The sequence below is a fragment of the Carassius auratus genome, chromosome 35, assembly GCF_003368295.1.
Source record: "Carassius auratus strain Wakin chromosome 35, ASM336829v1, whole genome shotgun sequence".
NCBI lineage: Eukaryota > Metazoa > Chordata > Actinopteri > Cypriniformes > Cyprinidae > Carassius > Carassius auratus.
The window spans coordinates 6390379-6413394 of NC_039277.1; the positions used below are offsets into that span (position 1 = coordinate 6390379).

Genomic DNA, 23016 nt, shown 5'->3' on the forward strand with positions numbered 1-23016 from the left:
GTACATTTGGCACTATTGAAGCCCCACCACAGAAAAAAAAAGTAGCATTCAGTCTTTAGTCCGGACATATTTTATATACATGTTATATATGGACAAAAAACGAACTTCAATGTCTAAAACAATTTAATTTACCAGATTAACTAACGCTGACCCATGTAGAGTCAAAAGTTAATGTTTGTCTCCATCTAGTGTTCACTTGTTGTCACTGTCACTTTAAATCGCCTATGACTTTTCAGCGCAAGGATCTTTTGTTGATACGGTCCATTACATACTGAACAAACTGAAGAATTTTTCGTCTAGTCTATAATAACATGCGTGTAGTACCATATCAATGTATTTATATACTTAGTTGCATAACGTTGTGGTATATTTAAATGTAAAAATTGAGGCCAAGATAGTACAGTTGCATAAAAGCAAATATTTACATTTATTAAAATGTGTATTTGATTACATAACATGGTAAGTAAAATTAGAAAGAAAACTAATGATACAAGTGTCATTATTACATCTATATATTCAGAAGTTCATTTCCAGTCCGAAGTTACTGCGAGTTTTGTTCTGTAATAGTTTGTGCGAGTCCTTTACACTGAAAAAACGCATCCTGGCAGGGTTCTCGACCCAGGAACTTCTTCAACATATCCATGCCATCCACTGAACCTCCAGCTTCCAGAACCACACGCCTGTATTCCCTGCCCACCTGTGCGTCACAACACACACAAACACCTTCATTTAAGACATGACACAAAATCATCAAAAATATGAATACATAATGACCAGATTGTGTCATTTATATCTGGGATTTTCAAATCTAAGAGTACCAGTGTATTCAACTTCCTCTAAACGCAGTGCCGAATCATTCTTCAACAATACTATGACTAACTATGACACACACTCATTTGCACAACAACTGTATGAACAATTTTGCTCACAGTTAGTTCTATTCCTGTGGAATCTGTTGTTAAAATGAATATGTATTTGTTATTAGCAGATAATCACTGTCATTAGCAGTTCCACATAACAAACTAACATGTGTATCACCCTTGATAGGAGTCTTGCTACATGTCGTAAACCGAATATGAATGTAGTAACACTGGTAAATCAGTCATGTGGTAACCTTCGTCTGCTATTATGACTCAGTTAGTGATGATGGATCTCTATTACAATTCACTTGTATGTCATGTTGAGACAAAAAAATCAAGTGTGAATCAAGAGTTTCTTTAGTCACGCTCAACAATAAAAAAAAAAGAAAAAAAAAAAAAGACCCAAACCTCTGGATTCAAGATTCCTTCCTTTTTGAAGCGACTGAAGAAGATGTCCATGGAGTAGACTTCACTCCAGAGGTAGCTGTAGTACTGACCGTCATATCCTCCGGCTAAATGACTGAAACTAGCCGTCATGTTTGTGCCTGCAGAGGAATTCATGTTGAAATTATGTCAATATTAAAATATTGTAAACACATTATGAACTAACATTAGAACATATCATTTATTTGATGCCATAACATATTTTAAATAACCTAAATAAATAAATAAAAATAAATAAAGCTAAGCCACTTTAATATATATAGTAAAAGTCTGTGTAAGAATCTAGTTTTTATGACCATTTTCCATCCTCTCTCAGAATTTTAGAATTAGTCAGATTTCACTGCTGTATCTAAGGGGCTGTTCACACATAATGCGTTTTTTTTAATGAAATGCAGAATCAAAGTAGTAATTTCAATAGTTGTTTCTTTTTTTAACCTGATCATGATGTTTTTTCTAAAAAGTAAAAAAAAAAGAAGCTGAAAAAAAGAAGCTGAAAAAAAAGTTGAAATGTCTTTTAGTGAGACACTGCAAAAGATGTGAGCGCGCAATGGTCAACACAATCGGCTAGACTTTTAGTCTTCTGTACCTTTAAGGGGATCTTCTCATACAGTAAAATGCATTTTTGGGTTTAAAAATGTGAGACACGGCAGTAGAATGAGCAGATACAGTCATTATCTAGAGATGCAGTTTTCTTTTAACTTGATCATCATGTTTACAAAGAAAAACTTTATAAAAGCAGAACATTGGAATGCAAAAAGGCATTCTGGGTCTGAATGCTCCCTACGTGGAACGAAAAAAATTGAGGCTCTAGAGAAAATATATTTTATAAGTTAAACGTCTTTTAACTTGAGCACCGTGTTTTTAGAACTCTGCGACTAAACATCTTTTCATTTGAGCGCCGTGTTTTCAGAACACTGTGACTAAACGTCTTTTAATTTGAGTGCCTTGTTTTTAGAACACTGACTAAACATCTTTTAACTCGAGTGCCGGTATTTTTAGAACTATGCGAATAAACGTCTTTTAATTTGTGTGCCTTGTTTTTAGAACACTGCAACTAAACTTGAGAGCCGTGTTTTTAGAACACTGTGACTAAACGTCTTTTAATTAGAGTGCCTTGTTTTTAGAACACTGACTAAACGTCTTTTAACTTGAGTGCCGGTATTTTCAGAACACTGAGACTAAACGTCTTTTAATTTGAGTGCCTTGTTTTTAGAACAATGACTAAACGTCTTTTAACTCGAGTGCCGGTATTTTTAGAACTCTGCGAATAAACGTCTTTTAATTTGTGTGCCTTGTTTTTAGAACACTGCAACTAAACTTGAGCGCCATGTTTTTAGAACACTGTGACTAAAGGGGGTCGCACACCGGACGAGAAGCGCAGCGCCGCGTCTTTAAAATTCGAACACATTATTCTCTATGTGAGTACACACACCGGAGGCGCCATTCGGCGTCTGTCCGCGGCGCCCAGCTACGACTCAGAACGCTGTTCAAATTTCTGCCGCGCCACAGAGCGCCATCCGCATAGTTTTATATTAAAAAACACAGATGTTATAAACTGAAACTGAAATTAAAATACAGCACACTTGTTTCATTCAAATAAAACATGAAAAGTGTTTGGTTACGTTTTCAGCTGCACAGCTTGCCCAGACAACAGATACAACAAAACAATAACAGACTTATTATAACACATATTCTTTTCATTAATTAACGTTAAAAAGCTTTTATCAATTAAAATCATATATTTCAAATTAAAATAATAGATGAAGTTAAAACTCTCCCATCTTGCTGCTAAATTGAGCATATAGAATGTGCGCGTCCAGTGTGCGATACCTCGAGTTGTCCTACATGTGGCGCAACGCGACGCAGCGCTTCTTGTCCGGTGTGCGACCGCCTTAAACGTCTTTTAATTTGTGCGATTTGTTTTTAGAACACTGAAACTAAACTTGAGCGCCGTGTTTTTAGAACACTGTGGCTAAACGTCTTTGAATTTGTGCGCTTTGTTTTTAGAACACTGAAACTAAACTTGAGTGCCGTGTTTTTAGAACACTGCAACTAAACGTCTTTTAACTCGAGCGAGTTGTTTTTAGAACACTGTGACTAAACTTGAGCGCCGTGTTTTTAGAATGCTGCGACTAAACATCTTTAAACTTGAGCACCTTGTTTTTAGAACACTGTGACTAAACTTGAGCGCCGTGTTTTTAGAATGCTGCGACTAAACATCTTTAAACTTGAGCACCGTGTTTTTAGAACACTGCAACTAAACTTGAGCGCTGTGTTTTTAGAACACTGTGACTAAACTTCTTTTAATTTGAGCGCTGTGTTTTTATAACACTGAAACTAAAAATCTTTTAACTCGAGCGAGTTGTTTTTAGAACACTTCGACTAAACTTGAGCGCTGTGTTTTTAGAACACTGTGACTAAACTTCTTTAATTTGAGTGCTGTGTTTTTAGAATGCTGCGACTGAACATCTTTTAACTCGAGCAAAATGTTTTCAGAACACTGCAACTGAACGTCTTTTAATTGAGCACCGTGTTTTAAGAACTCATAAGTTAAAAGCCGTTTAGTCACAGTGTTCTAAAAACTTGATGTTCAAGTTAAAAGACATTTAGCAGTGGATTCAAGGCCCCTAAGAGTTCTCTATGCAGATGAGCTCTAACTTCTTTGCAAGTGTGAAATGAGTGAGTGAGAATGTTCACAGTAAGCTGCTGAATGCGGAGTAGTCGCTGATGTGTTAATGTGTCTTAAGCGTGCTGAGTTTGCGCATGTGTTTCTGACCTGGTGTGGCTGGGATTCCCAGGATGTCTTTGCTGTGCTTGGCGAACTCGGCTGCAGTGTCTGCTCTGTCTTTAGTGTGGAGCGTCTGGTCAGCTTTACTGAGAACAATCTGCCTGAGGTTCATCAGACCTGTGGACAAGAACAAACACACATATACTTTTGTAAAAATGTAAAGGAGCTCAGAAGAGCTGTCAGCAGCTCAGAAGAATGTTATGAACTGATACTGTTACTAAAATAACTGACTGGTTACAATACTTGCCCAATGTCAGTAACCAATATTTCATAATAAGGCCAATAAGCAATATTCTTTTACAAATCTCTACTTTTTTTTTTTTTTACACAGCTTTCAGAACTAAAAAATATAAATTGAAATCAAGCATCAAAAAATTATAAAAGTTTAGTAGAAAAGACTGCCTTGCCAAAATAAACAGAAATAATTTAAAATATTTTTAGCATTAAGAAAACGAAGCATATTTTAAGACCATTAAAATTTGCTTGCATTGCCTATTCAAATTCAAACGTCTTTTAGAACACACAGATGATATTATATACTGTAGATAGTTATAGAAATCAAATCGGACCTGTGTTGGCCACTCTAGATGCGATGAGTTTATCCAGCAGGCCGTCTGGGATGGGGCTGCCATCTTTGTAGTGGCGGGACATCCTCCTGAGCGGCTCCTTCTCCCAAACCCAGTTCTCCAGCATCTGAGACGGCACCTCCACGAAATCAGTCTCCACCTGCGTCCCACTGAACTCTGCGTAGCGCGTCTGGAACATGCAGGTTCAAAGACACAAATCACATCCTGTAGCACCAGTTATATTTCTTATTAATTTAGGATTTATTTTATTTTTAGCGTGGTCTCTCAAGACATTTAATTCTACTGTATGTGAGAATAATGCTGTACCCGGGAGCAGAGCTCATGCATGACGTGTCCAAACTCATGGAAGAAGGTCTCCACCTCGTGGTGCTGCAGGAGCGAAGGCCAGCTGCTCGAGGGTTTCGTGAAGTTGGCCACCAAGGCAGCTACAGGCGTCCTACGCTTCCCATCAGGCCCAAGACATCCTGGCTGGAGCCCAAAGCATGCAGCGTGACCATACTTACCCTCCCTGAAGAGTACAACAGAGCAATAAATCTGGATCAGGACTATTTCTGCTCATTACATCAAAGGCCATGCAGAAGGACATGAAGTATTCATCAGATTTCATCTGCATGCTCTTAAAAGACATGAGTCTGTCTAGCTGAAGTAAACAAAGCCTGTTTAGCTCTACTTTTATAATATTTATTATTTTATTATTTATTTAATAGTTTTATTTGTATTTTTATTTTAGGTTTAGCTTTTTTGTGATGTGCTTTTGTAATTTTTATTCGTTTTTTTATATTTCTATTTAACTTCTTCAAACTTATTTTCTTTTGTATTTAGTTGGCAATGCAATTTTCTAATTTTCATTTTAATAAAAAACATTTTTTTAATGCAATATTGGATTTGATTTCAAATGTTATTTTCTTATTTTATATAAGATCTTTTTTAAATATTGTGAATAAAAATACTTTTAATCGTTTTAGTTTACAATTATAACATCTGGTGATTTAACTGACATATAAGTGCGTTTATGATCATAAAAAAGATTTTTTTTTTTTTTAAATCTAGTCTAAAAAATGTGACTCGAATGCTTGGTTTTTATAAAATTTTCAATGTAGACTGAATGTAATATCTTTGAAAAATAACTAAGTAATAACATATTTTCCTTACACTTTGAATACACCATAATCATATTATTTTAATCATTATTTATTTCAATAAGGTAAAAAATGTTTTATACATTTAAAAAATATATTTATGATTTGTATTTTAATTTAAAAATATACTTGTTTTTAGGAGTTGCACCCCAAAACATTTCACAATTGAACTAGCCTTGCCTATCATAAAAAGGTTAATTTATTTGATATTTTAAGAGACATATTGATGTTGATGGTCTGCAGGGTCATGTTTGGTTGCACCGCATGACTTCTATTCACCAAAGGTTGAAGGTTGTCAACCAAAGAGATTCTGCTAGTTAGCCAAGATCCAAAACATAACACATGCTGGCCATTTCAGAGCAGATAGAAATACTTACCTGGGATGCAAGTCCAGGTAAAACTGTCCGATCCCGTCTCCAGTCACAGAGTCCAGTACGGAGTAGAGTTTGACGCTGTCGTGCCACACGTGAGCGTCCTGCACCCGCTTGAACCTCAGACCCAACAGATCCTGATAGATGTCCAGCAGGCCCTCGGTCACCGCCTCCAGAGGGAAGTACTCGATCAGTTTGTCCTTATCCACCGCAAAATTCACTTGTTCCACCTGGTTCATGTAGTAGGGCATGTCCCACGCATGGAGCTGTCCGTCAAACGCCAAGCCCCGCCTCTCACAGTCGGCACGTTTGAGTGACAGCAGGTATTCCCGCTCCTGCTCGCCCACTGGCCTCAACCTCTCATACAACTCATCTATTGAGCATGAAATACATTTGAGTTATATAACAGACACGTATATTCATGTAGAAACTGCAACAAAAGAGCTAAACACCTGAGGAATCTGGCACCAAAGCATTAGCAGAGAACTGACCGCGGATGGACCTTTTGTACCAGAAGAACATCCCAAAGATGCTTGATGGCACTGAGATCTGGGGAATCTAACACCTCAGCCTCAAGCTCCCCAAATCATTCCAGTACAATGTGTTCGGGGAGGCAGTTTCAGCACATCCCTCATACAGCCCAGAACTTCACACGAGCCATTACCAAATCATCTACCTGATGTTCCTCACTTGTGAGTGACTCAGTGTATGTAAAGCAGGGATAGTAATAGAAGTGTATATATTTAACATCATGTTGTTGTTGCAGGTGACACATAGTGTGTGTGTGTGTGTGTGTGTGTGTGTATGAATGAAATGATTACTTGTATTAAACAAAGAGGTATTACATTGATCAAAAGTTCAGATTTCAAATAAATGCTGTTCTTTTGCACTTTCTATTCATCGACGAATCCTGACAAGCTGCATCACTTTCCACAGCAATATAACAGAAAAAAAGTTTTTAACATAGATAGGACTAAGAACAATTATTAAAAAACGAGCACCAGTTATAATTGCTCAAAATTAAGCAGTAAATCAGTATATTAGATTGATTTCTGAAGGATCATGTGACACTGAAGACTGGAGGAATGATGCTGAAAATACAGCTTTGATCACAGGAATAAATGACATTTTCACAATATATTCTAATACAAAACAGTTATTTTAAAATGTAATAATATTTCAAAATTTTACTGGTTTTGCTGCATTTTTGATCAAATTAACATCTTACTTACATCTGCTACAATAGTAATAATACATTAACTGTCAGGGTTTTAATGAGTCTTCACACACACAGAGACTATTTTGGAGTGCATAATGTTTACCTGATTTCAGTAAATTTGTGTTTTGATGGACCTTTATTGATTACTGAGTCAAAACTGCTAAAATCAAACTCTTAATATGTATCATATACTAATTTTTTTTTTCAGAATTCACTAAACAAATCCAAAACCATCTTTTGGAAGATTTGAAAAATAAAGGAAACATATATATATATTATATATAAGTCGCACTTTTTTTCATAGTTTGGCTGGTCCTGCGACTTATAGTCAGGTGCGACTTATTTATCAAAATTGATTTGACATGAACCAAGAGAAATGAACCAAGAGAAAAAAATACCGTCTCCAGCCGCCAGAGGGCGCTCTATGCTGCTCAGTGCTCCTGTAGTCTACACTGAAGACATAGAGCGCCCTCTCGCGGCTGGAGACGGTAAAGTTTTCTCTTGGTTCTTGGTTATAAATAAATGCGACTTATAGTCCAGTGCGATTTATATATGTTTTTTTCCTCATCATGACGTATTTTTGGACTGATGCGACTTATACTCAGGTGTGACTTAGGCCGGGTTCACACCGCAAGTTTCAGCAGAGCAGAAGCAGCGCGTGCCTATTTTGCTTTCACACCGGCAGCGGAGGCAGCGCGCAACTGAACAGCAGATTTTGGTCAGAGTGCTCTATAATGGGTACGTTCGGATTGCTTTATTTCCCATTTAAAATACATTTAAATAAAAAGACTAGGCAAGAAGCTTCTTTAATTAATAATTTAATTGTTACTTTTGTTGGATCTTTGTTTTGCTGTTTTTGTTTTCCGTGCAGTACGTGTTGTTGATAGAAGAAAGGCCATCGCGCTATATTTGTTATTAAGGAGACTAAAAAGACCCAGACTTTGGGTTCATCCCATTAACCGACGTAGGAGAGAACACGGTGCATATTACCATCTTGTCACTGGGTTTGTTTGCAATCAAATTTACCAAAAAACACCCTGAAAACCAATTTAATAAACGGTTTTCAATTATGTGTATTGTAAATGGTTCACAGCCTTGACTTCCTGCTCATCTTGAAATCAGCATTTACTTGTTTATTATATATGCATGTATCACCTGCTTTTGTTATTTGTGTGCTTATGTGTAATTTAGAAATTGTAAATAAATGGTTCCAATTGAATCAATTTTGAATCAAATATTGAGTTGTTTGCTCGTGTGCCAGCGAAAGCGTCAAAAACACTATAAAATTAATTGCCATCTGCAATAAGAGCCGCTGCAACTTCATCCCATGCTTTTTCCTTCTCCTGCAAGTCTTTATAAAGTACATTGTGTGGATCATAAAGAACTTGATATTTCTCAACTTCCACAATGAGACGAGTGTCGTCCATTATTGTCTTTCCAGGTGCACTCTGAAGACCACCGCCTGTGACACCACGTGCTGTTGTTTATGATTGTTAGCACGACATCCGTTCTTCTGCCAATATATAGTCCTAGTTAAAAGAATAGGACAACTACTAATAATAAATAAATCTCCAAGGCTAAGCTAGCAATATAAATTATTTAAAGTTGTTTTTGTATTTCGGCAAAAAAAAGTCTATTTTTGGATAGAACTGTAAGTACTTTAACAGATTTTGTAAAAAAAAAAAAAATAGATTAAAAATAAAATTATAATAAAAAATAGAAAAATATGTGGTTTTAAATATCATACATTTTTTATGTAATTTGCTAAGAAAACAGTAGATATCATTAATGCAAATTTTGGGCAAATTTTCATTTAAGTACATGTGTATTTTGGCCATGATTATGATCATTTTGGCCATGGTCACTTTATCTTCTATACATATTTTTTTATATTAATTTCTTTTTCGTAACATACTCTAGTTCTTGTTAAAACACCCTAGATGTGCTTTTTTTTGTGCAGTTAGAGCACTTTTTGTGTGAAATCATATTTATTTTGTCCATCAAAGGTGTACTTTCACTTTAACTGAGCGTCAGCAGCACTGCAAAAATAGACCCAGCGCCGAAACGATCGCGGCACTGCTGCTTCTGCTCTGCTTCTGCAACGCTCTGCCGCGCAGCTTCTGCGTGCGGTGTGAACGCTCTCATCTGTTAACATAGGCACCGAAAAAAATACGCGCTGCTTCTGCTCTGCTGCAGCTTGCGGTGTGAACCCGGCCTTATAGTCCGAAAAATACGGTATATATTTGTCTATTAACTCTTTCCCTGCCAGCATTATTTAAAAAAAAGTTGCCAGCCACCTACAGTATATTTTGCTGTATGAATATTTGAATATGCAATACACCAAAATAAATTCAGAGCCTCTACTTAAAAAATTAAATAATAATAAAAAAAAACATTATTTTTTAATCAACACTTGAATATAGCTAGGTTTCACAAAAAAAAATCATAATTTTTAGCAAAAAGGTGAGAAAAACTTTTTATTAATTAATTTTTTTTTACCAAATACTACATCTGGATTATACTCAGTATGATTATCAAAGCATAAATCCAGTAAATCGCTTCCATCAACATCTCCAAAGCTTGCACAGACACACACCACCTTCCTGGTAGGGCTGGGATAAACAATTATTTTTTAAACGATTAATCTAGGGATTATTTTTTCGATGCATCGACTAATCTAACGATAAATTTTTTCAGACCGATTGGATTTCGATTATCTCCCCATTAATTGACTACTAACAATTTATACATGTTCATTTACACTGAATGAAAAAAACATGAATTCCTTAACATTGCAATATATGTTTATTGCTCTTAAAATGACAAAATAAAAGACTGACTAAGAATGCATTACTTTGCACTTGTATAGAGATAGCATTCAATAAAACCTTGAAGCCTTGAAAACACATAGCTTACTGAAACAAGCTAACTGAACACATAGGGCCTAGCTTACTGAAAAAAAGATCTTCTTTCAGATGAAAATAACAACAACTTGATGTCTAGCATTCAATAAAAAAGGTCACCCAAAATACTTGTTTAGAGCAATTGAAAGAATACAGTAACCAATGTAAACTTGAGGGCTTTAAGCTAATACAGAGAGTGCTTTTCCAAAAAAATTAAAATTAACAGTGGGAGCCAGCAGAAAAAAAAAAAAAATTCTCAGAATGCTCCACGTGAAACTTTGGCGTTCTGCCCTTTTTCTATCGTGTCTAATGATTTTGGAGGGAGAGAGAGAGAGAGAGAGAGCAAGACAGCACTCGTGTAGTTTGAAGACTGTGAGTGCGCAAGCGCGAGTGAAACTTTGGCGTTTCGCCCTTTTTCTATCGTGTTTAATGATTTTGATTAATATGCACAAGGGAGAGAGAGAGAGCAAGAAGCGCTCGTGTTGTTTGAAGACTGTGAGTGCGCGCACAGCCGGGGCTCTCTCTCGTACGCGCCCTGTCAGGCACAGCAGTCATTCTATTCTACATCACTCACCAATCAAATAAAGCTTTGACAGCCGCCAAAAAAATATCAATGCAGAAAAACCCCTGGATTGGTTATATAACGTTGGACAGAATGTTGATCCGACCATCGCGTATATTCGGTGCACATAAGTTAAACGTTTTGCAAACGTTTTTTAGAGAAATAAAAACAGGTCGACAAATCGATGCGCATATTTTGCGTCAACGTATTTTTTGCGTCTACGTCATCGATGACCTCGACGCGTTGTCCCAGCCCTACTTCCTGGATCATCATTTTATTCCATAACATTATGCAGTTTTCATTTATATGCTGTCTATTGCTGATGATCGCATTATTTATCAAATGCATCTGTTTACATAAGAGATCGCTCGTTTCTCCGTCCTGTTCATGTGAGATTTTGATCAGGAGGTTTTGTACTCATTCAGAAGATGTGTAACAGCGCCCCCCAGTGTATAACAGTGAAAACACAAAGGTGTAAAAACTCGTCAATGGCGGGGGAAAGAGTTAATATTTGTCTATTAATTTGTATTACATCAACATAAGTAAACGGCCCGTCACTCCAGACTTAACCTGTGCGTGGCCTGAATGAAAGCGCTGGTCCGCAACAGGAAGAGAAGAGACATACCAAGAAATCGAGCCACATTCTCCGAGTTTTGGGCCACGGTCATTTCCAGCACGTAATCAGCGTGACTGCTGAAGCCCAGGAGTTTGGCTAGCCTCGCACGCAACTCAATCAGCTGCTCGAGAATAGCAGTGTTCACCTGGAAACAGAACAGGACTTTTAGGATTCGTTCTGGGAATCACAGGATTCAAAGTCTCTGAGCTGAACCTACATCTTTGCACCTGCTGTGGAAGGCCATCTCCATCTTCCTCCTGGTTTGAGGAACGTGACATCTTTTCATCAGGGGGAAGTAGTGCGGATACGCAAGGGTGACTTCATACCGCCCATCTTCTGCTTTCTCAAGACCGTTCACGTAGCTTTCTGCAAGACCCACTTGAGAAAGGATGGAGGACAACTGTGTCTGAGATCAATTCTCTACAGCGGCTGATCTATTAATGAAGACCGTGCTTACCGAGATCTTCCTGCGAGAACAACACCACTGTATTTTCCTCGTTCAAATTTTGGTTGAAGTCAATGGAGAGTTGACTAATTTGCTTGGAGATTGACTTGATTTCCTGAGGGAAAAAGACAAATGATCCGTACAATCAGGCCACGAGAAGCAAAAGGACTTTAAGATAAGACGACTTGTTTTCTGAGAAACTGATTAATGATTATTTATGATTAAAACAAGGACTATGTGTCAACGGGGTCAGAAAAAAACCTTAATTGAAAGGGGAAACTATTTTCATGGCCCACTGACAGATGATTGTTCTCGTTTAAAGCATAAACACACTTAATTTCTCATAAAACAAGACTTCATGTTCAATTTGCATCTCAAACAAATGAACAAACAAATGTAACTAATTTATATGTATAAACAAATATTTTATACATGATTTTAAATGTACACTTATTATTTCATACTTCTTAGAATTATTGGAAAAAATATTATTATATAATTTCTAAACATTTGTTTTTTTCTCAATGCCAAGTTTCTTTTTGCAATATTAAACCATGTTTTCTGGGTTAAAAAATAAATAATAAAAAATTTAAAATAAAACATTTGCTAGGATTTTAGAAGCAGATGCTTCGGTGTTAATTTCTATAATAAGGTGAAGTTACACACCAAAGAGTTTGTTGAAATTCAAGTATGAGCAATAGAAGAAGAGACACTCTCAAGATTATATGTGACCTTGGACCACAAAACCAGTCTTAAGTGTCACTTTCAAGATGTATACATATAACTGAATAAATAAGCTTTCCATTAATGTATGGTTTGTTAGGATCGGACAATATTTGTCTGAAATACAACTATTTGAAAATCTGGAATCTGAGGATGCTAAAAAAATCTAACTATTAAGAAAATCACCTTTAAAGTTGTTCAATAAATTCTTAGCAATGCATATTACTAATCAAAAATTAAGTTTTTATATATTTACAGTAGGAAATTTACTAAATATCTTCATGGAACATGATCTTTACTTAATATACTAATGATTTTTGAAAAGAAAAATCGATAATTTTGACCCACACAATGTATTTTCGGCTATTGCTACAAATATACCCCAGCGACTCAAGGTTTTGTGCTCCAGGGTCAAAAATGTGAATTCATCCGCACATTCAAAACAAACCTACTTCTTGTATATCCTTGGACAAGTGCAATCCACTCCGCTTCCCTAATTTAATGAGTCGTCCCAGGAATCTTTCAGACTCAGGCAATAAATCACCAGATTGTTTTTCCTGTAAAGATAAAGTGGGAAATGCTGAGCCACACACTGTGAATGCCTGCTGCGCTTCTGATGACGGGCCAAACCTACACCCCATAGACCTGACACATGTTTCCTGTGAACGGGACACAGCGAGGACCGTCACCTTCAGAAGAAATCTGAACAGCCCTGGAGAGACGACCCAAGACAGACTTCCACTGAAATGATCATTTCAGTCTGTGAATCAGCAATATGAAACGGCTTTGGATAAAGCCTCAATGGGCTCGGCCAGCACTGCCGAATGCCTCATTTTATGGGCACCTCTGAAACCGGACCTGACGCCAACTCACCACATGACTGTTTAGTACCCAGAGATTAAGCTCTTCATTTATGAGTGCTGACAGATATTAATGACCTAATATGACCCTATATTAATGACCTCCAATCATAAAACAACAACACATGTGCATTCATTCAAGACAATCGCCCAATAAACTGTGCAATAAGCAGGTGGTAACAATATTAATGAATAGGGTTAAACATTTAAAAATATTGGTTTATATTAATTTGGAAAAGGGAATGGAAAAATACTAATTTTGTTCCAAACCCAAAACATTAGTTCATCTTTGAAATACAAATGAAGATCGCGCAAAAGCATGCATACTTGGACGAAGGGCAAATCTATTAAAAAACACAATTGCTGTATATAAAGAACAGATATAATTTAGGGTTGCATTCACATGTTAAGCTTATATGTTTATCTTTTAAGTTACATTATATTATAAATATTGATCTATGCACATGCATAGAGCACATCAAACATGTGTGTGCTAACATATATAATAAACCATATTTATTTATGAAGGTTTTGAAGTTTGACAATTTCACACACAGACAGACAGAAATCTCTCAGGTTTCAAAAAAAAAAAATATCTTCAATTGCGTAAAAATTCTGTTTCATGCAAATTGCATATTTTGACATCCCGCTCATCTGACATACTACTTTTACAAATATTTAGAGGTTAATGCACACACTCAGACACGTTCAGCAGTGTCAATCACATGGAAGGCATTCCTGTACTCTGTTCACTGTGCTATGTGTAAGATAGAGTCAAATGAAATCAAATAAAAGAAGAATTATTCAGAATATTTGTGTGCAATAACACAGTAGTTGTGGTACCTGAAGGGCTATGAGTCTCTGAAACACGTCGGCCCTCATGTTCACTTCCACATCGAAATCTGACAAGCGCTTATCAGCCTCTGTGCTCGCCAACCTCACCTCTTTACATGGAGAGACATACTGAGGAAAGTCCAACACATGCCGTGAAGCTGAAACAGAGCACAGAACAGTGAAACAGACGCAGATGACTGAACTTCACATTATTGTGATGCATGGCACCATCCCAGCGGGCACCACTCACCGGCATACTCTGCTTTTGCATCTCCAATGACTTGCAGTGTATTCTCAAAGCACACCTTCCCGATGTCCACCGAGCCCACTGTGTCATAGACTTGCTTTATCTTCTGGATCAGTGTCTGTGTGTGATGTCTGATCTCTTCTGGGCTCAGGTCCCATCGGAGGCTGTTGTTCTGCTCAGCTGATCCATGTTGAAGTGTCATCTTGAGTTTGAGCATGGACACTTGTATGGGGCTTCATGCAAATTCAGAAAAATAAATGCTACACATTAGTATGCACAATACTGAAAGAAGAGAAAGCTTGAGTGGAGTGGACGCATGCTGTGGATGTTTTCCGTGCTAACGATGGGCTCTTTCACATATCTTTCAAACAGGGAATGCGAACCTGATCTGCCTGTGCCACACTCACACTAGTTCACATATGCCAGTTGCATTGCCTAGTTTTCAGAAGATAACCTGACTAAAACCAGATATCCTGCCATATTAGAGCTTTGTAGGGTAAGACAGAGTAAGTCCGAGAATTTATGGTTGGTCTACACGAGTCCAGTCGCATTCATGCATTCGGTTTATTTTAACTAGTAATGACAACCCAGTCAAACCGCATGATAAAGTGTGTTAAATAACAGAAATCACACTACCCTCTAACCGATCGAGTCACAGAAATGCCGAGGTTAAACATTGCATGCCTATAGAGTCATACGTGCAAGGTGCAAAACTTGGGATGCAACTCCTACCGTCGCACTCGACTGTTAAAATATAAATCATAACTACTATTCGAAGAAGGCTTGTCTTGTGAATATTAATTACGTAAACTGACGTTCATCTTAATGCGCATTCTGATTGGCTACAAGGTAGGCGGGAGTTCGTCAACTGGCGAATTACTGAACGCGGTGAAAGATTAGCTTATGAATATTAAACGGATAGCAGTTGCATGATTGTTTTTATTCCATTTTGCACGTATATCACATAAACAACAAGGAGAGGGGGTTTTCATTAAACGTTTCATGCAATTAAAATAATTTAGCCACAATTTTTACATTTATTTATTATTTATTTTAAATGTAGTTTGATTTGTGGTTTGTAACCCTCCCTACTGAGAACAGGCTGGCTGGTCTTAGCTGGTATAAGCTGTAGGTAGAAGTGGCCAAAATCCCTTTAAAACCAGTTATGAGCAAGCTGGAACCAGCTAAAACCTGGTTTTAGCGTTCATTTATTTATTTATTTATTTATTATTTTTTTAGCAGGGCTGTAACAAAAAACAAGATAACTCATGTATGTATTAACGCCTTTAGATAGTAGAACTATACGAATTAATAAAATTAATAAAATCTTTGTAGTCCATGAACAGAGCCATTTCCGGCGCGGCGGCGCACGCGCATCAGTCTCCGCGAGAGTTCATGTGGCTGGAACGAGCGCTGCGGGCACTTTCTCCAGGTAGGTGGGCGGGGGCGCGCACAGCATCCACAAGACTATATATTGATGTTATTGATATTTTCCGCTCGATGTGAGATGCGTGGCTCTTGAAGAGCACGCAAAGGATTCTTTCTGATCTGTCCGATAATTAAACTGCGACTGTCTTCAGCCATTGCTCATCCTTCTGCAATCTCTTCTGTGCAACCCGATGTAAACATGATCCATCTGTGATACTGCTCATCTACACTTACCGGGTTTATTCTCACAATTACATGAGATTAAGTCCTAGTTTACATTGTAGATCAAATTCAGATTCTTGTTGTGAGCATTACATCATAACTGCATCATGTGTTCTGGCTGTTGTTATGTAGGGACATGAATAACAGACTGTGTGTGTATTACGGGTGCATGATACTATTTTATGTACTCTGCAATGTGTCCCAGAACAGTTTTCTGTTTCAGATTGTGACCGCTTTAATAATAAGCAGAAGTTTATCAAATAATTGATAGATGAATGTTATGTAACTAACCCCTGCAACAACAAACAGCATGGTGTGTATAAATGTGCTTGGAATTTGAAGTCTATAGATTAATGTATATACAGTATCAGTTATGCCGGTTGCCTGATTCAGTTAAAAAATGATCTTTCCCAGGATCTCTCAGACAAAATGGCAGTGGAAAAGCGCTTGGCGTATTCTATCGTCCAGTTCCTGAGAGATCAGACTCACTGTGGCTCGCTGAATTCAGATGAACAGGAGAGTCTGGAAGGTCAGAAATCACCACACGTGACGTCACACCCTTCACTTCACTGTGTTATTAGCATCTAAAGTTAATATAGTAAAGTTAACGTACAAATATACAAAACTGGAACTTCATCATTTACAAACATGTAAGTACTTATACATTTAAATACATTACATACCTGAAAAGTTTCAAGAGAAATGACGTTATATGTCAGTTTATCATAAATTCAGTACAATTGAACCATATTTCAGAAACAATAGAAGTAATAATAAGATTACATTTAAAGATGTATCCCACACTTTAATCTACCAGCATTTTCCAAAAGTGTATGTACATGCGTTACAGGAGTATCACATTTTTGTGATTTGAATTAAATTAAAAAAATATTTTTTTTGGTAATAAAATGAAAAACTACTAGTATAGTATAGTAAATAAATAAATGTCATTTTTTGGGATAATTTTACAAAAGTACAGTTTGATTGGAAATGGCTATATATTAAGTAATATTAATCTGTTATTCCTCATCACACGTCTAATATTTCATCTGAAACATGCTCTTCACTGACCCTGCACCAAGTACACTAACTTTAGATATCAGTTTATTTGTGACATAATCTGTGTAAAAGTGGGTATGATCAATTTTCACACAATAAATACCAAAATGGTATTTTTGTCTTTTATTTTCAGTAACATTTGACATGTTTCACAGATGACATTTTCTGTTGCATTCATAGAACAACTGAAAGAACAACAGTGAACTGTGTCCCATTGTTGTAGAAACCCCTCGTATCAGCATTGTTTTGGGCATGAGCCGCCCTGCTCTCTGGATAGAACGCCTGCTACTGAACACTCATTGAAAATATGATTACATTATTCTCCTTTATTCACAGTTGCAGTCCAGTGTCTGGAGACCACCTTCAAGATCAGCTCCAGAGACTACCATCTTGCCGCCCCTCAGCCGCTGAGAGAGATATTCCTCAACTCGCTCCTCAAAGTAACTGCGTTTTCTACACATCAACCTGTCATCTTTCATTATGCTGATTACTGTTGGTATAATTCGGCATATTATGCAGCAAGCAAGATTTCGACCTGTTGTTCAACAGAATGATATCGTCGCGCTACCCGAGACGTCTCCATCTCCAGAGGACATCGAGAGAGCGGAGCAGCTGAAAAATGAGGGCACGTCACACTTTTCCTTAAACACTTTCACAGTCAATTCAAATAGAAAACATCACATCGGCCATTGTAATTAGTCTCTGTGCATCAAATGCCTTTGTGTGTCTCTGTCAGGGAATAACCACATGAAAGAGGAGAACTACAGCAGTGCTCTGGACTGTTACACAAAAGCCATCGAGCTGGACCAGAGAAACGCGGTGTATTACTGTAACAGGTGAATGCGTTGAGAGTGTGTCGGTCAAAGACGTGTGTTATTATGTCGGGTGTTAACGGCTGGGATTGTTCTTCTCTCAGGGCCGCGGCTCACAGTAAACTGGGACACTACACCGAGGCTACAGGGGACTGTGAGCGAGCCATCGCCATCGACCCGGCGTACAGCAAAGCTTACGGCAGAATGGGGTGAGATTACTGTGCAATAACTGTCTGTGTTCTTATTGTTAATTAAAACGACTGGAAATAGTTTGCATGAATATGGAATAAAGCTGAAATTAAATAAAACGTAAATAGTAGATGAAAAACATAAACTTTTAAAAGCATTGCAATGGCAACTAACTATAAAAGCAGTATAACAAAAAAATAGATATAATAAAATCACTTAAAATAAATTTAAGCTTTAAAATGACTAAAACTAAAGGTGAAATGAAAATATTTTACAGCTAAATAGAAATAAAAACATACTTAAAATGAGAAGTGAAAAATAAATGAAGATAAAAGCTAATTCACTAATACTAGAATATAAATAATATTAATTTACTGATAACCGTCTTTTCATTATTTGTTTAATTCATATGATTTAAAAAAGCCATGCTATGTTTTAGGATTAATTTATAAGTACCGTATTTTCCGGACTATGAGTCGCACTTTTTTTCATAGTTTAGCTGGTCCTGCGACTTATAGTCAGGTGGCACTTATGTATCAAAATTAATTTGACATGAACCAAGAGAAATGAACCAAGAGAAAACATTACCGTCTACAGCAGCGAGAGGGCGCTCTATGCTGCTCAGTTCTCCTGTAGTCTACACTAAAGACATAGAGCGCCCTCTCGCGACTGGAGACGGTAAAGTTTTCTCTTGGTTCTTGGTTCTAAATAAATGCGACTTATAGTCCAGTGCGACTTATATATGTTTTTTTTCCTCGTCATGACGTATTTTTGGACTGAGGCGACTTATGCTCAGGTGCGACTTATAGTCCGAAAAATACGGTATTATTTGTCTCATAAAGTTACCAATTTGCCAAATTACAAAGTTGGAAATTACATTTATGTTCAGAAAAAGTTTCATTTTTAAAAGACTTCAAATGAATTATTATTGTTGGTTTTTTTAAATAATATTTGGTTTTGTTCTTGAAGATCTGCATCAACAACACTATTAATAGAATTAATAGAATGTGATGAATAAGAAAAAATGGGTGCCAGAAATAGCAACAGCAAACTTTATTAACCATTTCATGAATCAATCTCGTGACTTTAAGAACATCTCGTCGCGACTGTACTTTTCCTTTAGTATTATTTTTTAGTTTACAGAACAATTATAAAGGAGCGGGCGTTTCCTCAAAAGTACTAAGATTCATTCATGGAATCATTATGGAGCAAAAAATAATCAAACGAATCATAATTAGTACATGCCAATCACATTATAAAAGTGATTCTACTGTATATCACCGATATGAATTTGACAAAATGACGTTCCTCTGTCTTTCATCTCTTTATGGTTCTAGATTGGCACTGACTTCCATGGGCAAGTATCCCGAGGCGATCTCTTATTTTAACAAAGCTCTGGTGTTAGATCCTGAAAACGACACGTACAAATCCAACCTGAAGATAGCAGAGCAGAAACAAAGAGAGGCTTCCAGCCCTGTGAGTAGAAGAAGAGGAAATATAGACCATTACTGTAACATCTGATCCATCCCATTAACAACATCAGTCTATCTTGGTGTTTTATGAGTGTATATTGAGTGTCCCGGTTGAGTAATTAAATATGAGCGCTAGCCAGTTCTGCCTCCTAACGTTAGCTTGTGTGTGTTGTGTTCTCACAGACGGCCACAGGACTGGGCTTTGACATGGCCAGCCTCATCAATAACCCCGCTTTCATTAGCATGGTATGCGCAAGTGGGTGGTTTCACATTTCTCTGTTAATAGTATTTATGAAAAGGGTCGTAAATCGCCCCCCTGCGAGCCCTCTTAAATCTGTCTGGAATGAGTTAAAGGGCCGGGCGGCTGGAGGCCTGAGGGTGAGCGTGTGGTTTCTAGCACACTGCAGCACTTGAGAAATTGGGACACATTCATAAAAAGAACTCGCACAATTTTAAGACCTAAATGCACAAAGTCTGAAGTTGGTTCATGGTTTAGAAGTTAGGAGCAGCATACTTCCATGCAGTACCAGCATATAGCGTGTTTACTGTGCACAGCATGCCTTTTTTTTCTGTATGCATGTCTTCTAAATTTACCTAAATATGCAGGGTAAATACTGTGCAGGATACTGTATCCCCTAATGCAAAGCTTTTGAAATGAACTTCTGTTTCTAATTTGACTGCTAAACCAGATGCACCAATCATAATTTTTAACTTGTTCTTTGTTGACTAACTATTTGATCAAATTTCCGAGATTTAAGACTTTTGCAATGCAAAATTGTATTGATAAAATGACTAATGAATGCTTTTTTTTTTTTTTGTGGTGATAACTGAAAAGTGTTTATCATTGCATAATGCATACTTATTATTTTAGAAAACTGTAGGCAGTATACAGTATATACTGTAAGTATTCAATACAGTTTACATTAGGCTAGTATTAATTTATGGGAATAGCAGAATGTTGTATAAAAGACTATACATTTTAATTTCTTTAATTTCTTTTGAATGTTAGTGTATATCAGCTAAATGTTTATTTGGATGGTTTTTAAGCTAACAGAAACAGACTTAAAAACAACACAATTATTTTACATTTGATGTTTATTCCCACTTTCTCTTTTCTCTATAGGCTGCCAGTGTGATGCAAAACCAACAGGTGCAACAACTGTGAGTTGACATTAGATGCACATTTGTGGTGTACTTTTCCATTTAGTGGGATAATTCATGCAAAAATGGAATTTCTGTCATTTCTGGAATTTACTCAATCTCATGTCATTCCAAACCCATATATATACATTCGTTCATCATTTCAGTCCATCCACTGAAAGTCTAAGTAAACAACTTTTTCAAGCTTCAAAAAATTCAGAAGAACATGATAAAAGTAATCCACATGAGAAGAGAAGTTTAATCCAAGAGTTTGAAGCAGATTTAAGCTTTTATTCACATACATGAAGCACATCAAATATGTTCAACAGAACTCAACCGAACTTGCTTAACATGGAGAACAAATTACATTGTTTTTTTTAATGCTTCACTGAAAGTTTTTAGTTTTTTTGATGAACTATCCTGTTTAACCAGCTAATATTACAATGGATAACTCTTAACATAGCTCTCTCACACACACACACACACACACACACTTTATTTGTAAACCCCTCATGACACAGTGTGATTGATGTCCTAAACCAGCATGTCGGGCATGATGTCTAACGCAGTGGGGGGACCTGCGGCCGGAGTCGGGGGATTATCTGACATATCCAGTCTCATCGAAGCGTGAGCATCTTCTCTTTGACCTTTGATTGACTTGACACGTGTTCAACAAGTGATAGACTGCAGCACCGAGCAGTATTACAGACATAGCCTGATGTTTCGACGTGCCACATACTCTAGGACTCAATGTTTGAGATGTTTATGTGTCTGTGTTTCTCTCAGTGGACAGCAGTTCGCGCAGCAGATCCAGCAGCAGAACCCAGAGCTGATCGAGCAGCTGAGGAACCACATCCGGAGTCGCTCGTTCAGCGGCAGCGCCGAGGAGCAGTCCTGATCCTGATCCCAGCAGGTCTGAGACCACACACACTCATCCTGCTTTCACAACTATAGACTCACACGCAGTCCTGATGGGAGTAAACACACTTGTGAAGAGCTGTGCTGCTCATGTGAGCGTCGAATACAGCTTGTGACGTTTCCAACCCAGGGTTATTGGAAAAATATGCATATACCTATACTGTTCTCCAAAAACATAACTATACATGCAATTCACCGCAGCAGTTTCTAGTCGATCTGAACACTAAAAAGCCGTGCAATATCATTTTGGAGAAATGTCACCACCAGCGTTTTTCCAGTGAGCCTGGGTTGACCATCACACTGTAAATATATTTAATGGTCAGGATTTTGGTGTTTGTGCAACCGTTTATTCTGCAGAATTAGGAAAGCTCTGAATCTCTGAATCTTCTGGTGTAGACAGGATGAAGAACTGAAGGAGGGCAGGAGAAGAGGCGCAGGTGCAATCGTTTAAATCATTCTTCTATTCTACTCCGACCCAAGATAGAGGGCATGGCACTTTATATGAAGGAATCAATCACCTTATACACAGAGAACGTTATCTTAATACCCAAGTGAGGTTTCTTTGTGTTTGTGTGTGTGTAGATAATGTTTCAGTCCTCTCTTTATGAATGTAGCTGGTAATGACACATCAGAGTTGAGTTTATTTTACTAAACGAATGATTGATTGATTATGTGTTTGTGCCTATTATTAATATCCAATTACATATTTAGGGATAGTTCAGTCCTAAAATGACAATTCAGTCGTGAGGGTGAGTAAATGATGACAGAATTGTCGTTTTTGGGCGAACTATCCCTTTTAACTCATTCTCTGATTATTTTTATTATATATTCTGTTCGTTTTAGGAACAAGAGACGTTTATGTGTAATATTCACTGTATCAGCTGCTTCACCAGTCGTTTGATTCATCGGTAATGACGGCAAAGTATTGCTATGATAAGCATATTCATAATCTCACTGTTTGCGGTTTTCTTTTGCATGCTCCATAATCTGACACTTGCAGTCAGATGAGTGATTGAAGCTTCTGTAATATGCTTATAAAACAGACCAGTATAATGTTTTTGTCAAAAATAATGTTAATAAATGGGTCTTGAAATTGATTTCAGTGTACTTTGTCACAAAACATTATGATATTTAGTTATTATTACCCAGAAGAAACACGATTCTGACCTCCTTCCACA

General features: G+C 37.2%; 2 protein-coding genes across 6 annotated transcripts; one reads left to right on the top strand and one right to left on the bottom strand.

The window, feature by feature from the left end:
• Positions 1-403: 403 nt before the first annotated feature.
• nln (neurolysin (metallopeptidase M3 family)) lies at positions 404-15399 on the bottom strand. Of its 3 annotated transcripts, none has more exons than XM_026219533.1 (13): positions 15331-15399; positions 14602-14831; positions 14361-14509; positions 13110-13214; positions 11947-12049; positions 11707-11867; positions 11499-11634; positions 6196-6562; positions 4986-5187; positions 4662-4848; positions 4081-4209; positions 1269-1405; positions 404-697 (listed from the first exon to the last, which is right to left on the bottom strand). In XM_026219533.1, the coding sequence occupies exons 2-13, from the start codon at positions 14813-14815 to the stop codon at positions 542-544; spliced, it is 2046 nt and encodes a 681-aa protein (XP_026075318.1). In that variant the 5' UTR covers positions 14816-14831; positions 15331-15399; the 3' UTR covers positions 404-541. The 3 variants fall into 3 exon arrangements, with proteins under 3 accessions (XP_026075318.1, XP_026075317.1, XP_026075319.1); XM_026219532.1 differs by lacking the exon at positions 15331-15399 and adding an exon at positions 15235-15324; XM_026219534.1 differs by lacking the exon at positions 15331-15399 and adding an exon at positions 15297-15318.
• A 548-nt stretch (positions 15400-15947) lies between these two features.
• LOC113054187 (small glutamine-rich tetratricopeptide repeat-containing protein beta-like) lies at positions 15948-22935 on the top strand. 3 transcript variants are annotated; one of them, XM_026219546.1, is made up of 12 exons: positions 15948-16030; positions 16663-16777; positions 17644-17747; positions 17857-17932; positions 18044-18143; positions 18224-18328; positions 19646-19784; positions 19964-20026; positions 20904-20941; positions 21464-21547; positions 21707-21833; positions 22235-22935. In XM_026219546.1, the coding sequence occupies exons 2-11, from the start codon at positions 16678-16680 to the stop codon at positions 21816-21818; spliced, it is 921 nt and encodes a 306-aa protein (XP_026075331.1). In that variant the 5' UTR covers positions 15948-16030; positions 16663-16677; the 3' UTR covers positions 21819-21833; positions 22235-22935. The 3 variants fall into 3 exon arrangements, with proteins under 3 accessions (XP_026075331.1, XP_026075330.1, XP_026075329.1); XM_026219545.1 differs by lacking the exon at positions 15948-16030 and adding an exon at positions 16105-16561 and having other exon boundaries at positions 22239-22935; XM_026219544.1 differs by lacking the exon at positions 15948-16030 and adding an exon at positions 16106-16561.
• Positions 22936-23016: the final 81 nt, after the last annotated feature.

Bases quoted from the DNA above. Each gene is read 5' to 3' on its own strand.
- nln (XM_026219532.1), bottom strand. From the start codon at position 15,275: ATGTTTAACCTCGGCATTTCTGTGACTCGATCGGTTAGAGG. The intron at 14,510-14,601 runs GTGAGTGGTGCC...GCTCTGTTTCAG, and splicing joins TGCAAAAGCAGAGTATGCCG to CTTCACGGCATGTGTTGGAC. The intron at 12,050-13,109 runs GTAGGTTTGTTT...TTTTTCCCTCAG, and splicing joins TGTCCAAGGATATACAAGAA to GAAATCAAGTCAATCTCCAA.
- LOC113054187 (XM_026219545.1), top strand. The intron at 16,778-17,643 runs GTCAGAAATCAC...CTTTATTCACAG, and splicing joins TGAACAGGAGAGTCTGGAAG to TTGCAGTCCAGTGTCTGGAG. The intron at 21,548-21,706 runs GTGAGCATCTTC...TGTTTCTCTCAG, and splicing joins ATATCCAGTCTCATCGAAGC to TGGACAGCAGTTCGCGCAGC.